Below are 16,279 nucleotides of genomic sequence, written 5' to 3' on the forward strand. Positions count from 1 at the left end.
TTGTATTATATTTTGCTATAACAAACTGGTTTCTCATTAAAGGTTTTAGAACTGCATTCTCACTTCGTGGGTTCTTAATCTGACGTATGTTTCTTGAGATGATACCATTCTTCAATGGTTTTTCAACCATTTCGATTTTTTTCAATTACAGCACCAGCTTTCATGCAATGAAAACAATATTGAATAGAAAAGTTGCATTTTTTTTCGCCAGAGACTCCAAATCCTAAATAATAAGTGGGGATTCCTGTATGCTGTATTTTATCCCTGATAACTTCAGAAATTCAAAGAGTATGTTCTAATCAGCATCATCAAATTTTGTTTCCAAATATAAATGCAAAAGCAAGTGCAGCACAGCACATTGTTATTATTTGTTGTATTTACCCTTGTGTTCAAAATAAGAATGGTAGTGAAAAGCTATAATGTACATTGAAGTTTGAAACTGTTTTGTCAGGGAGCTATAATAAATACAGGTAACTTCTTTGGTCACATATTGTAGTGCCAGCTGAATGCAGTCTCTTGAGCTACTTGCATCTTTTATGGAGTATGTATCCAGTGACTGGGTATGGACTAAATTTAATAATTTGATAGATAAGAAGCAGTGATCCATTATTATAGCTTACTTTGCTTTTAAATTCCTTGAAAATAACATTTTTAAATACTTTTCAGTTGATCAACACTGGTGTTAAAACGTTTGTTCGGTGTGACAACAGAGTCCAGGAATGTCCTTTTCGATTGGCTCAGGAGGTAAGTGATACGAACTGGCATAACTTTCTGTTTTTATTTGTGATGATAAAAAAGTAACAAATTTTATGTAAAATTTCATTTGAGAACCATATACAATATCCCTCCAAATATCAGCCCCATTTTCCCCCCAAAACTCAGTCACAGAAAATTAGGGTCTGCCTAACTAGCATCTACAAAAACTGGTACTTTTCACATAATTCAAATTTCGACTATGGTGCTCATTCCTTAGTTCAAAGTGGAGCAACAATGTTGAAGTGTAGGGAGATTAATCATTGTATCTGAAGCAATAGTCTTTTGTATTGCTGACAGTTATTTTAAGTAGTGACTATTATCGTACTCAAAGGTCCATTATCCTGCACAAGTCGAGCACTGTTTTTCTGTAACTATGAAAAAAGAATGACTATTGCCCACATCCATGGAGATTAAGCGATTGATTCATTATGTTCTTTTATTTTTTTATATTTCTATAGCACAGTCACATGAGTATTTTACAAAGCCTGGCATTGTATTTTCTGTGACCAAAGAGTAAAATTTAATCTTCAACAGTGAGTGTTAACACTGAAAGAAAAATCGACACATTTCAGAAATTGCTGCAGTTATGATGTAAATATCAAACTCAGAGTTAGTGATTATCTGATAGAGACGCTGTTAAAAAGTAGTGTTTGGATGAGTAGTCTAATGTGCAGCATTGGATCATTTTGGAGTATAAGCTGCAAACTGCAGTTTCTTACAGAAGGCCAAAAACTGGGAAATATCCTGAACTGAAAGCTAGTGTTCTATCCTGTGTATAAAGTAAAAGGAAAAATGGGATACTTTGATTTGATTAATGCAGGAAAACAAAAACCACAGTGGTCTTAGCCCGTTGTTGCCCAATTGAAGGTGGGTTTATTGTTTGGTTTTGCTCCCTGTCATTCTAGTAAAGCCAGAAGTAGTGCTAGGAGACCTTTCACTAGTTCCAGAATGTTGTATAACTTGGGTGTAACCAACTGTAAAATTGCAATGTAGTCATTGTAAAGGAAAGTGAATACATGTATTGCACAGGAGTCCAGGAGGAAAAGGGGTCTGAATCAAAGATGCCTGGGCCACAGTACTTCTGCAACACTTTAGAGTGCAAGAAGGTGAAGTTTGTAATCTACAGTAAAATATACACACAAATGGACCATTACAAACACACTAGACGTTGCATGCTATAGGTCTATTCCCAATTTCCTTCTCTGCTTTTTCTGGATATGTTTATCCTGAGAAGTGTGAGTATTAGACTCTTTCCTTGTTCTCATGTTCTCTGTCGTAGTGATGGAAGGGATCTGATTATCCTGTGCTCTGAGAGAGTTATTTTTGAAGCCTTAGATTCAAGACCTTTCAGTTTCCTCCATTTATCTTTAAGAAGCCATTCTTTACCTCCCTTTTCTATTTGTCTTTTGAGGAGTGTTCTCATTCAAGCCCCAGACAAGGATTTGATCTTGACCCTAGTCAAACTTCTCAGTAACAGTGTCAAAATCTCAGATGATCGTTTGCCCAATCAAACTGCAGAAATAGCTTCCATCACTTTCTTGGGTGTTTGAGATCTCATCAAGTCCCTCAGTTTTTGTTTTGTTTTCCATGTTCTTCTTACTGGTTCCACAAGAATTGGAGAGATGGGTTGTTGTTAGGTACTCTTCATCTGGTTCATCCACTAGGCCCTTCCCAGCATGGGAGACCCTGCCAGTAGCTGCGCTACAACTAGCATGACCCTCAGCTCATTGCAGACGTGCAAGTCTCTCTGCCCACATGGTTAGTACTTCGACAAAGCAATATTTTCCGGAGAAGATGGGGTATCTTTGTCTCAACAAATAATCCAGTTAAATACCTCGTAAATTGCTAAGAGCTTAAATGCAATATGGACAGAATTTCATGGGAGCATCAATTGGAGACTTCGGTTTATGTGTAGAAGTGGCCCCTGTATCTGACGAAGCAGCACACAGATTGCAGAAGATTTTACCAAGAAACTTGCCAGCTTCCAGAGGTGTGTAATGCAAATGGGGCAGTGGTGCTCTTATCCTGCACACCAAATGGGCAATGCTGAGACACCAGTCTTTTGTGACATGCCAAGCAATGTGACAATAGACTATAAAGGGGCAATAAGTATCTTATTAAGAACAATAGGAAACTGAAAAGAAAGAATTAACATGGTGTTGTAGAGGAAGAAATGCTGAATGCATGCCTCCCCCTCTTTGTTATTATTAAAATGGGTAACTTTGCCCAAGGAAAATTTCCCTTAGGGGGTTAGCAATTTATTGCCAAGGAAAAGGCTGGATGACAACAGAATTATTTTGTATTGGCTAGCTGATGTTAGGAATCGCAGACTAGTGTGCTGCTCAGTGAGAGAACTATGCTCATATTGGACACCTTTAAAGGTTACCCCACATTCGAAGTGAAAAATAAGTTGATGTGTTGAAAACAGACCCAGATGTATGGCCTCAAGACCGTAGGTGACATTGGAAGACCCTCCAAAAATACTGTTCCAGTCCATTTTCAGAAGGGGATCATATGCTCACTCCATCTGCAAAGAGTATAAAAAAAACCTTATTTTGCCTTATGTGTCAATGGATTGTCTCTTGCATGATGTCATCAGTGAGTTCAGGACATGCAGTGTGTCTGATGTGTAGGATGGTAGTGAGGACATCGTCCTTTGGGAGGAGTGTGATGAAAATACTGATGCCAATGAAATGAGTAATGGTAGTGAAGTAGACAGTGAAGTCGTTGAAGACTGTGATTAGAAGGCGGGTGTTGGTGCGTTATGTATATACATCCCAATATTAAAAGGTGACCGTATTGTTAACTGTTTTTATAAATGGATAATGTGACCAAAATTTTTCTTCGCTATTTTTCTTCAGTGAATGATCATGTTAAGGTTACACAAAAACCTCAGCCCTTGAGAAATAAGTCTATTTCAGCTGTCTGTTACCAATATTAGCAAATTGTTTCCCCCAGATTTGTGACACTTTCACACAGGAAAATGCATGTTCTCATGACATTTCATAAATGCTGCTGTTTGCGCAAAGTCGTAATATCCCCAGCTATAGCGTACATGTAAGTCTTAATGGACTGTTTTAAGAATGTTTCATTCTTGTTTGTTAGCGTGATAATGTGAATTTTTGGTTGTGAAAACTAATGATCCATTTTCAGATATTTTCTGTGCCAGTTGAACCCACCATTTTCTATTTTTGTGATTTGTTTTCTGTTAATATTTAATTTTTATTGTAGGGTTTGCATAGTATCTATCCTTATATGGGGCCAAAGAGGAAAATTAAAGTTACAAAGTCTGATCTGATAGCCCTTCTGATGAATGACAACCCCAAATTCCCTCCAGAAGCTACATCGTTGGATCAGAAGACACAAGAGCAACTTAAAGACATTTGTAAGTAAAAAACAAACAGCAAATTCATGTAAATATATACAATAGCAAAAAAAATGTACTGTATGATTTTTAAAAGCACATTACATGTGCAGTGTTCAACAATGTATGAAACACCTGCCTTGAAACTGAAAATTTTTAGTGTTATCCATTCGTTAAAAAAAGGGAGCAAACATTTAGTTCTCCTCTCTCCCTATCCCCTCCGCCTCTCTTTTTCTTTCTTTCTTTCTCCTCTCTCTTTCTTCTTTCTTTCTTTCTCCTCTCTCTTTCTTTCTCCTCTCTCCTCCCTCTTAGCCCGCCCTCCCTGCCATCCCTCCCACTGCTGGTGTGTGTGGGGATTGTGGGAGGGGGGGGGGATTTTTCTCCTTTCCTCTTCTTTTATCTTATCTTAGCATACCTTTGTCTTACTTCATGATCTTATTTTTCATGGTAAAGGATTACAACATGATAGTTGCTTAAAACTATGTAGCACTGCACCAATATTTTTGCATTCGTGCTACTAGTATCAGAGGTGCATGTTTATCACTGGATGTGATTACTATCCCGAAATTTTACTCTCTCTTTTTTAACGTAATGTAAACCAGGAATGTTAGCTCTTTGCTCAAATAAGTTCCAAAATGATAATGAGCTAACTGTAACTTGCTATACAAATTTGTTTGATTGCATTTTATTCACACTGACACAAAAAAGTTGTTGCATAATAACAGAAAGTTCCTGTAGCGGTTGCAGTTGCCAAGTAACAGTGAAGGTGAAAGTCTTGTTAAACACAATTTGCAACATGCTAAAATTTCTGTAATGAAAATAGAGAAAGACCCACATTAATTTCATCGTTCTTGCCTCCTTCCAGATAAACAGATGGTTGAGATCTTCAACAAAATTCTCAAAAAGTAGGTTGTTGTTGTTTTCATGTAGCAAAGGGGCTTTGGGAGTGGTTGAAGGAAGACAGGAAGATTAGAGTTAACATCCTGTGGTTATTAGAAACGGAACATAAACTCAAATTATGAATGGATGGGGATGTACATTGGCCTTGCTCTTTCCAAAGGGACCATTCTGGCATTTGCTTGGAGTGGTTTAGGGTAATAATGGAAAACTAAATCTGAATGGACAGACAGGGATTTGAACCATCGTTGCCTGAATGCGAGACCAATATGCTAACCACTGTTCTAACCCACTCGGTCTGTATGCTTGAATAGACAGGTGTTGAAAAGACAGTGCACCACATTATCATTGATACAAGAGGTGTAAAGGTGTAATATTGCAGATTGGCGTGTACAGGGGAGCAGTTTAGCTTCCAGTAATCCGGAACGGATATGAGACGAATCACATTTTTTTCTGAAATGATAGAACAATGATTCTTACTGTGGCAGAGCTCTGAAGGAAGTAAATCATCGCTGTTTTTAAACTAATGAAAGGCATTGGTGGAAAAATGTTTTGGTTTGCAGGGTAGTTAATGAATAATGCTTCACTGGTTCACTCCTCTACTCTGAACAGGCATAGGTGCTGGGCTTGGTGGTCTGCTCCAGTCCTCACCCTGCCCACTCCCTTGCTCTTCTTCAGCCTTCTTGCATGTTCTGTTTGACTTGGTGTTTTCCTCTCTTTTCCTGTGCTTCTCTCACGCAGCATATGTCACTGATCTTTTCTGGTTACTGTTGGGTGGGATGCCTCTGACAAGTGGTGAGGGATATGTCCCCCATCGCCCTTTGTGCCTTGGGGGCTTCTGGCTGCTCCCTGGACGAGGTGGGGCACCTCACCTGCATAATCTCTCCCCCCCCCCCCCCCCCCACACGCGCACACACACACACAAACTTTTTTTTTGTCCTTTCTCCAGGCTTTGTTGACCTTTGGTCGATCATGATGTTTTCTTTCCTTAGGTTTCGAACTAGGCCCTTCTTTGTTGTGTAGGTCTGTTGACTTGCCTGTTCCAGGTAAGAGGGACTAATGACTCATAGTTTGGTTCCTTTAATCATTAAACCAATAAACCAGTCCACTGGTTCATTGATTATCCACCTGTCCCAGCAAATATTGGTAACTCATTTAACTCTGCTAAACCAGGTGTCAGAGCTGCTGGAACACGCAAGCAAAATGAACAAACTTGAGAGACAACCCAATAGAAGAGTAAAGTAAGAAATAAATACAAAATGAAAGTAACTGCTGTGTCCATGAAAATTAATTAAGCACTGCATTGTGAAGTACTATTGTGCCCTTAAATTAAGAATAGTTCTTTTGTGTTTTTTTATTATATTTGCACATATCTAGACTCCAGCAGCTGGGTCATCAGTCATAGTGCAAAGTGTTATACAGCCATGTAATATGTTTTCTTTACATTTATACCAACAGTCAGCTCATATGCATGATTGGAACTGGATTGCGTAATGTATGATATTATTGTTTTGGATAGCAGTGCAGTGACAGGCTGTTCTTCTTTGTGCTCAGTTATTCTTGTAGCTTCTCACTTCTGCACCAATGCTCGTACTATGTAGGATTTCAGAAAGAAGCTGGCTGGTCATTTTCTATTTCTGGCGCCCTCAGTTTTCATCATTGAGCATTGTGTGCTTCTGTACCCTTGACCCATTGCACTGTTGCTGTTGAACACTGTCTTCATGACGTCTTTGAATGTACACAGTCTTGGGAGACAGTCTCTTAAGACCTCAAGGTTAACAGGATGTTAACCCTTCCTTTCTTATTTCCTTCCTTCATATCCACTGTTCCTTCCATAATGGGCTCCTTTTATGATACTGACACAATTAACTTGATTATTAGATTTTCCCTGGGTCAAAATGTGTGCATTACTTTGCAGACAAAAAGTGGAAAAGGAAATATAGGGTTGCTGTCTGTCTGTCAAGTGAATGTTCTGTGCACTGTACTGCAACCACTTATGGAAAGTGTATAGTAAACTAATGAAGTCAGTTTGCTCAGAAACAGTTTTCTCTTTGATTATTGCAACATATCAAGCTAGAGGCCCTCACAGTACTTCATTGGACTTGTTTTGCTGCCAGAACCAAAAACCCGTTGGACATCTGTTGCTGGCATCTCATGTGATATTTCTCACAAGTTGATGACTAATAGCATGCTCTTTATATGAAACTGGGTGTAAGAGTAAACTTCGGAATATTGTCACCTTAGTTTATCCATGCTCAAGCTGCCAAATTAGTGTACCAGTGAAAACCCTTTCAGATGGCTCTATCGTGCTGCTATCTGGAAGCAAGCTCTGTCACCTTCACATACAGTACATTATGGCATAGATAAAACTATAAACAGAGTGTGAGGATGCAGTCTCTTGTGGCAGTAATATTGAATAAAATATTCTCAGGCTTCAAGCCACATTGAGTGGTTAAAATGCCACAAGCTTTTGACCAAGTACAAAACAAACATTGTCTAGAAGAATGACTACCAGTGGACTGATGGTATGTTCTTACATTCTCTAATTGCTGGATATGACATCACTGGTACTCATGTTATCGCCTTACATTGGCATAGCAAATTATGTTGAGCCTGTGATCGATGCACTCACACCAACCCCACAATCACTGTATACTGCGCTGAGCTGTAGCCACCATCTCAATTACTGATGTCAGTGATTTTTATTTCAAAGACTTTTTCAGTTGCACTGTACCAGAAGCCATTAGTGCAAGCCATTAAGATTGGTTATATTTGCGTGGTATTTTGTAGACCTTGGTTGGATGCTTGGAGACCCGCTGCATCTTTTACTGGTCTCAGTAATTACTGGATTTTTGACAGAGGAAATAAATGAAATGATGTTGAGGAGGAATCACAATAAGACCAGCGATGAGGAGCAAGAAAAGAAATTTACATTTTTGATGTTCTATGGTCCCATGTCATGTAGCATAAGTTGCCTCTTGAAAAGACACACAGTCAAATCTTTCTTCATGCTGCCATCAAAAATGTGACAGTTACGGAGATCAGTAAAAAAATATGGCAGGTCTCAGAACATCTGGGATCTACAGAATTCCTAGTTAGTGTGTCCAAACTTAAATTAGGCAGATAGTGTGCACCATATATCAACACAGGAAGGTGCACAAGAGGTTTTATCACTTATGCTATCTCAAAAAAGTATGCTTTAGACATGCTGTAGAATGTAGATGATCAAATTTGACAAAACCTCTGTTGTGGCTTGCACTTATGACTCCTAGGACAGTGTAATTAAAAAAAAAAAAAAAAAAAAAAGCCATTGAATTAAAATCACTGAACAACATCGTTAATAGAGATGGCAGCCTACAACTGGGTGCAGTGAGGTATTCAGTGATTGGGAGCATGTAGAATATTGAGTCAACACATGCCCATTGTTGTTGTTGTTGTTGTTGTTGTTGTCATTGTCGTCAGTCCAAAGATTGGTTTGATGCAGCTCTCCATGCTACCCTATCCTGTGCGAGCCTCTTCATCTCCAAATAACTGTTGGAACCTATGTCCTTCTGTATCTGCTTACTGTATTCAGCTGTTGGTCTCCCTCTACAGTGTTTGCCCTCACACTTCCCTCCTGTATTAGATTGGCTATCCCTTGATGTCTCAAAACGTGCCCATATTTGGTGGTAATGTGAACACTAGTAATGTCCCAGCTGGCAGCTAGAGTATATAAGGATCTCCCTGCAACCTCACTGGCACCGTTTCACTGTACTATGGCCAAATAGTACTTGGGTTGAAATTTTGTGGCATTTTAACCACTTGACATAGCTAGAAGTCTGATAACATTTTATTCATAATCTGAGTGACATGCAAGACCAGGTGTGTTCTTTCTAATCCACAGCACACTATTTTCAGAATGCCGCACACAGTTGTAATCTGTGAGGAATATCATAACGGTATACACTCTACTGTTGAGAGGAATAATCTGTAACTGTGGCTAAGTCGCTCTCAGCCATATCATTTCTCTTTCTGCCACTAGTTCAGTATGGTAAAAGTAAGGTTTCTGGGAAGCTAAAACTTTGAGCTGTATAGTGAGTCATGTCCAGCTAAGTCAGCTGGCAAGAGTTTTGTCTTTGTAAGGCCAGGCTTTGTATTTCAATTCCAGTCGAACACTTAGTTTTAATGTGTGAGAAAGTTTCATAACTGTATGCACTCAGCTGCTCAGTGAAAGATTTATTTGAGTGAAGAGTGGTTTAACCTTTCATAAAATATTAGTGTCACTGGGGAAACACTGAATACAGCATGTATGAGGTGTTTAACAGAGACAGAGAACAAGATTGAATTTAATTAAAATAAAATTAAGCTAATTCTAACCTGGTCTCAGCAGTTAGAGACAGTGCCCATGTGTGTGTGAACAGTGTTTGTGTGAATTCAGAACAACGCCTTTTTGCTTGAAAGCTTACTTTTGTAGCAGTCTTTTCTGTTGTATCTGTCTGTGACTCAACATCTCCACTCTATGGGGAGTGCTGGTGTATCCTTTTCGAAAAAAAAATTGTTTTCCTCTCTTATAATGTAATTGTTGGGAAAGTCTAAGCAGCACCTTAATTTGAGTGGAAGATTGTTAATGTGTATGACAGTGGAAAAGGAAATTATTCAGAGTAAAATTAAGTGTGAATGAATAAAAAAAAATGGACATTCTGAATGTTTGAAAGCCATACCTTCAGACTTCTCAGTAAAAAGTAACCAAAAAATTATCAGAGCATTGTATTAAAGTTGCCAATTTCTAACTGCACTGTGTGCATCTTGTTAAAAGCATTGTTGCGGTGAAGAAATAAAATTATTTTGAGGAAAAGTCCTCTGTTTTCAGAGACCATACCGTTCCAGTAAAAGCCAGAATGTTGCAATATTTTACAAATATTTCACAGTGTAGAAATCTGTTCGACCACAGTGAAAGACGATAGTATTTTAACTATTTCACTTCTGTGTCTTAACTCTTCCCGAGGAAAGTAACACGGTGATAGAATGCTGGGTTCGTAACTGGAAGGACTAACTTCAACACTCGGAGACCAAATATTTTTATTGCAACCAGCGCACTGTATCAGCATATCAACCATAATACTGTTCTTTATGTAAAGGATATATTGTATTCAACATATAGAAGGAGATGTGTGGTGAGTAGCAATTTACCTATTGGATAATATTGACAATGTTATGGAATGGGTAGATTGTTACTCACCATATAACGGAGATGTTGAGCTGCAGACAGGCACAGTGAAACGACTGCTAAACTAATGAGATTTTAGCCAAAAGGCTTTCTTCCAATGTTGGCCATACCCAACCCCCCCCAAACACACAGACACACACACACACACACACACACACACACACACACACACACACACACACACACACAAGCACAACTCACAACTCACAACTCACAACTCTGACCTCGGTGGCACGACAGTGATTTCTGTGTGTGTGTGTGTGTGTGTGTGTGTGTGTGTTAGCAGAAGGCGTTTTGGCTGGAAGCTATGCCTGTCTGTGACTCAGCATGCCCACTGTATGGTGAATAGCAATCTACCCTTTTCATAATATTGTCATTATTCCATCCTGGATTTTCCGTTGTTTGACTTTGCATAATATTGCCACATTCCATCCTGGCGTTTCCAGTGTTTGACTTGTTTAGAATAGAATTGCTGTCGAGAGCAAATTGTGTATTTCCTTCCTTCTTAGCTTACGAGTACTATTTTAGTATTAGTGGCTTAGGTGAGCACTGGTGCCCTCTGTCCTCTATGTAAGTAAATCTTGCTGACATATTATATACACAATCAAGAACGGCACATTGACATTCTTTGTTTTTGAAAATTTACAGCACAAGGCAGCTGTGTGTTGGTGTATGAAGGTGAGCCCACCAATGATGGTGACATGAACTGTACTACACCATTGCGCATGGTGGGATGGCGAGGTATAAAATCTGTACGAGCATACGTACCAACAAATGACTGTGTTCACTATTTGCGGCTTTTAGGAGCAGATGTCTCAAAGTATGGTAAGAACCGTTTGTGATTTTATTGTTAATATATGTTAAACTATAGAATAAATGTATCTATCAGAAGCTGCTCTTTGTTTTTCCACACTCTTGTTCCTCCTTCCATTTATTTCTACTCTTTTTTCCTGCATTTATAATTATGTCCTTATTTTTCCTTTGTAGACCAAGTCTTTAATTTTAGGATCCCCAAATGCTTCAACATTGCCCACATACCTTTCCTGTTATTTACCAATATTAATCAAATAATCATCAAGTGGTTGACGTGTGTTGAAGTTACAATTTTTCACATGAATCTTAACTTAATAAGAATTTTATAAGTTCATTTCAATATTTTCAGTTGTGATTTTCAGTTGCTTTACTTTAAAGTAGTCTGATTGCAGGTATTAGTGGAAAATTTTAGTGCCCACAACATGCATACGAGACCAGTCACCTTGTAGTATAAGAGCATGTTAATGCAAGTTTTGGTGCTTGTATTTATTCCATACACACACACACACACACACACACACACACCACACACACACACACACACGCACACACACACCAGAAAAGTGGGCTTTCGTAAATGCTCGAACTTATTTACTTGTTCATTTTCAGAGGTCAACAAGTTCAAAGACAAAAATGTTCCTGACGAAAGCAGTGAAAAATCTGAGAGTTGCCTAAACATTTGTGACAAAGATTCATCAGCAAGTAATGAATCTCTTTCTGTGGATAATGGAAACTCATCACAGAGGGACACTGTTGAAACCAGCAAACTAGAAGCAGGTGAAGGATAACAGAGGCTTTGAAGTATTCCTATACCAAGATGTCATCTTAAACAAAAGTGGTCTTCAGACATATTTGCCAATATGTGGACTCAGAATGTTACTTCGTGGCTATGCAGAGTACTGAATTCTTGCAGAAGCATACACTACACAGTAATTACCATAACTTCTCATATTACTATAATAATAATAATAATAATAATTATTATTATTATTATTATTATTATTATTATTATTATTATGGGGTGTGCAATACCCACCGCACAATTCTTCCAAAGAATGAAAGAAATAAATCTGGGTTTTCACTGCAGGAAACTATTTTTTAGAGTCAGATTTACATTTTGATGTTAATTGGTATACAGTATTGTGAACCAGTAGTTTGACAAATGCTGTTGTCACTGTAAAATGTGATATTTCATTTGACCACTTCGTGCTTTTTGTGTAAGCAGATAACAAAGACTACTGTGAGGAAGCAAAATACTGCATTATGTTTGTTTTTTAAATTATGAGTGTAAGATTTAGTATTTATTCTGTGGCTGTCAGGGGTATTGTTCTAAGTGCTACGTGAGTGACTGTGCCAGAATTCTTTTTTATCACTGTTCAGTTTGTCATCTAAAGCTACACACAGAGCACGAAGAGTAAAGTTGTGAATTTTTAAATACACTCTATTTATCTTTTTCTGTACAGGTTTTGTGTATTAATAAATACAGTTAATTATTGGTATTGAAATTTCTTAATAGTATTGTTAATATGTGCGCCACCAAACTCAAGGCAGTATAAGAGCTAGGTGTACAGTCATTTCCCCACAGATTCTTTGGATCCTTATCTCTCAAATGAGAAAGTCCCTTTATTTTATAGATGCCAACCAAACTGAAGAGATGGAAAGAAATTGTTGTGTAAAAGAAAATCTTCGGCAAAGATGAAGAAAAAATATGTGCATGGGATGTGATGTGTCATCATTGTTGTTTATTATGGTTGCTGAGCAGTGGCGAAATGTGGCACTTTTTGTATGGTAGGCTGAGAATTACGAATTTCAAAAAGAAAAAGATCTTACAAAAAACTTGTAAAATAGAAATACTGCAAAAGTAACTTAGTTACATATTTCTGTTAAGACAGAAACTTCTACAGAAATTGTTATAAATAAATGCATAAAAATATTAAACAGCTATACATTAATAAAAATATAACTCACAGTTACAACTTTTTATAAATCAGTTTATCCTGTCCTTTCCCATGGAGGAAACATCGCAAACATGAGAGATGAACTCCTGAGTCGCATATAGGCACAACAAAAAGACTGTCACAGTTTAATCTCTCAGCCATCAAGGCCTGTGTCGAAAATAGACTACACACACACACACACACACACACACACACACACACACACACACACACGTGGAGGGATAGCTTGGTAGGGGTGGCGGACAGTGAAGAGGTGCTGTGGAGTGCTCAAGGGCGAGGTGGAGAGATGCTAGGGCAGCTAGGTGCAGTTGGGAGGTTAGATGGAGGGCAGAGGAGAGGGTTTTTTTTTTGGGGGGGGGGTTACAGAAAAGGAGAGAAGTGAAAACACTGGGTACATTGGTGGAATGAGGGCTGTGAAGTGCTGGAATGGGAAAAGGGAAGGGGCTGGATGGGTGAGGACAATGGCTAATGAAGGTTGAGGCCAGGAGGGTAATGGAAACGTGGGATATATTGCCGGGAAGAGTTCTCAACTGTGCAATTCAGAAAAGTTGTTGTTGGTGGGAATGATCCATATGGCACAAGCTGTGAAGGGGTGGGAAGGATAGTGAGCAGGACATTTCTCATTTCAGTGCACGACAAGCAGTAGTCGAAACCCTGGCAGAGAATGTAATTCAGTTGCTCCAGTTCTGTGTGGTACTGAGCTACGAGGGGAATGCTCGTCTGTGGCTGGACAGTGAGACTTAGGGAAGTTGTGAGAGATTGGAAAGTCAAGGCATGGGAGATTTGTTTCTGTACGAGGTTGGGAGGATGATTACGGTCTGTGAAAGCCTCAGTGAGATCCTCGGTATATTTTGAGAGGGACTGCTTGTCACTGCAGATGAACCACGGGTGGCTAAGTGGAGGTATTTCATGTGGTTAATAGGTTTGATATGGACAGTGGCATTGATGTAGTCATCTTTGAGGTGGAGGTCAACATCTAGGAAGGTGGTTTGTTGGGTTGAGTAGGACCAGATGAAGCAAATGAGGAAGAAGCTGTTGAGTTTCTGGAGGAATGTGGAGAGGTGTCCTCTCCCTTGATCTAAATCGCAAAGATGTTATGTTGTGCCCATGGCGACTCAGAATATCCTTTATATAGTGACTAGCAACTTTCCTTTTCATAATATTGTTAAATTCCATCCTGGATTTTCCATTGTTTGATAGATATGAACTCTTGTTGTTTGGTTGAAGATCTGACAGTTTCCTTCTCAATAGCCAAAATTGCCAAATTTGTCAGTATGTCATTTGTCACTGTGTTGCTTCTTTTGCAAGACGTAGTGGTTCCTGGAATTCCAAGAACCAATGACAATAATTTCACACATTCAGAGAACATGTTTTTTAATCCATTGTTTATAATAGTTTTAAGGAGGTCCTGAAGCAGTAGACGTTTATCACCACTGTTGTCATAAATACAAATTCTCCTTTCAATTTTTTGCTGTCAAAAATTAGTCAATATTTCAAGTATCATGGTTTGAGAAATTGTTTGGCCTGCTATAAACTGAGAACTTTTTATTTACAAGCTCTGTAAAATTTGTTTCATGAAAGTCCTGGAATCTAGTTTCCATGTTTACTACTACTACGGTGTCAACTGTTTCGAATGCTAGCCTTCTCAATTTCTGAATACTAGCTTCTGTTTCATTAAAATAAATTTCAGTTATTCTTGCTGAATTTATATGGCTCTTAGCTTCCACTTTGCATTTAAAATAACTTCCTCACATCTTAGCCTTTCAACAGCCTTAATGTAGTTTTCAATTTTGAGCTTATAGTAGCTTATGTCAAAAGTTTCACATTGCAAGATGATAAACAAGGTACTTTCATGCTGGAAAATCAAACTGAACAGCTGTAGTAGAAAAAGAAAAGTGTTATATACTATTTAGCCCAGTTGCTTGATGTAAAGCATTGTTGTTTCACCATTCATTGTTTATCACATCATTAAATGCTGCTCTCAGGTCTGAATAGTGAAGAATATTGGTTTGTACAGTGCATGAATGGAATTTTCACCTTGTTTCACAAGGACTGGGTAGTTTAAATTCCCTTTATCTCAGAAGTTAATTTCTTTTACTGGAACGGCTAAAAAATGCATGAAATCCTGATAGATTTCCCACAAGAATTTTTACTTGTGTAATTTTTTTTACAAGCTTAGACGAGGACAAGGTTCAACTGATGTGTGTAGCAGTAAATAAAGAGCGCATGATGATATGCTTGTTTCACAATAAAATGGACACCATGAGTTTTCCTTGCCAGTGCACTGCAGCTGTTGTATTTGCGATAAGTTTTTTAATCAATATTCCAAACTGCTTAGCACTTGCAGTAAAATAATGGCTATGTCTTGTGCAGTCCGGTCTTTGGATACGTCATAAAAGCCTGAGAATCTCTTGTATTTCTCCTGATTCATTATTTGCAGAACAAAAAATTACAGTCAAACTTCTAGTATCCATTGTTTCATCAGCGTTTAATGATATAAAAGGTATATGTTTAACTTCACTTGAATTTTGTTCATTAGCAAAATTCGTAAACAAGCTATAAATTCTTTCTGGCAGGTTAAAACTGCGTGCCGGACCGAGACTCGAACTCGGGACCTATGCCTTTTGCGGGCAAGTGCTCTACCAACTGAGCTACCCAAGCATGACTCACGCTCCATCCTCACAGCTTTACTTCTGCCAGTATCTCGTCTCCTTCCTTCCAAACTTTACAGAAGCTCTCCTGCGAACCCTGCAGAACTAGAACTCCTGAAAGAAAGGATATTGCAGAGACATGGCTTAGCCACAGCCTGGGGGATGTTTCCAGAATGAGATTTTCACTCTGCAGCGGAGTGGGCACTGATATGAAACTTACTGGCAGATTAAAACTGTGTGCCGGACCGAGACTCGAACTCGGGACCTTTGCCTTTCGCGGGTAAGTGCTCTACCAACTGAGCTGTGCTGAGCTGTGAGGACGAGGTTTGAGTCGTGCTTGGATAGCTCAGTTGGTAGAGCACTTGCCCGCGAAAGGCAAAGGTCCCGAGTTCGAGTCTCGGTCCGGCACACAGTTTTAATCTGCCAGAAAGTTTCATATCAGCACACACTCCGCTGCAGAGTGAAAATCTCATCCAAGCTATAAATTTGTCCTCTTTGTCAGAGGAAGCACCTTTAAATACTCCACTGGATGATAAAAGATCCTTCATGTGTTCAAATGGCTCTGGTTCAAATGGCTCTGAGCACTATGGGACTCAACTGCTGAGGTCATTAGTCCCCTAGAACTTAGAACTAG

The 16,279-nt window shown here is 38.8% G+C and overlaps 1 protein-coding gene and 1 non-coding gene across 2 annotated transcripts in view; both read left to right on the top strand.

Annotated features, from left to right (window-relative positions):
* LOC126195451 (tRNA (cytosine(34)-C(5))-methyltransferase) overlaps nucleotides 1–12,777 on the top strand; it is a 72,181-nt gene extending 59,404 nt beyond the window's left edge. The window contains exons 12-15 of the mRNA XM_049934080.1: nucleotides 667–744; nucleotides 3,988–4,141; nucleotides 10,872–11,048; nucleotides 11,646–12,777. Of these exons, the coding sequence (XP_049790037.1) occupies nucleotides 667–744; nucleotides 3,988–4,141; nucleotides 10,872–11,048; nucleotides 11,646–11,824 (588 nt within the window). The 3' untranslated portion in view covers nucleotides 11,825–12,777. The remainder of the gene's footprint in view (nucleotides 1–666; nucleotides 745–3,987; nucleotides 4,142–10,871; nucleotides 11,049–11,645) is intronic.
* A 3,202-nt stretch (nucleotides 12,778–15,979) lies between these two features.
* Nucleotides 15,980–16,054, top strand: Trnas-cga (transfer RNA serine (anticodon CGA)). Its single transcript has one exon. It is a non-coding gene; the product is annotated as a tRNA-Ser (tRNA).
* The last annotated feature ends 225 nt before the right edge of the window (nucleotides 16,055–16,279 follow it).

The sequence above is a fragment of the Schistocerca nitens genome, chromosome 7 (assembly GCF_023898315.1).
Source record: "Schistocerca nitens isolate TAMUIC-IGC-003100 chromosome 7, iqSchNite1.1, whole genome shotgun sequence".
Taxonomy (NCBI): Eukaryota; Metazoa; Arthropoda; class Insecta; order Orthoptera; family Acrididae; genus Schistocerca; species Schistocerca nitens.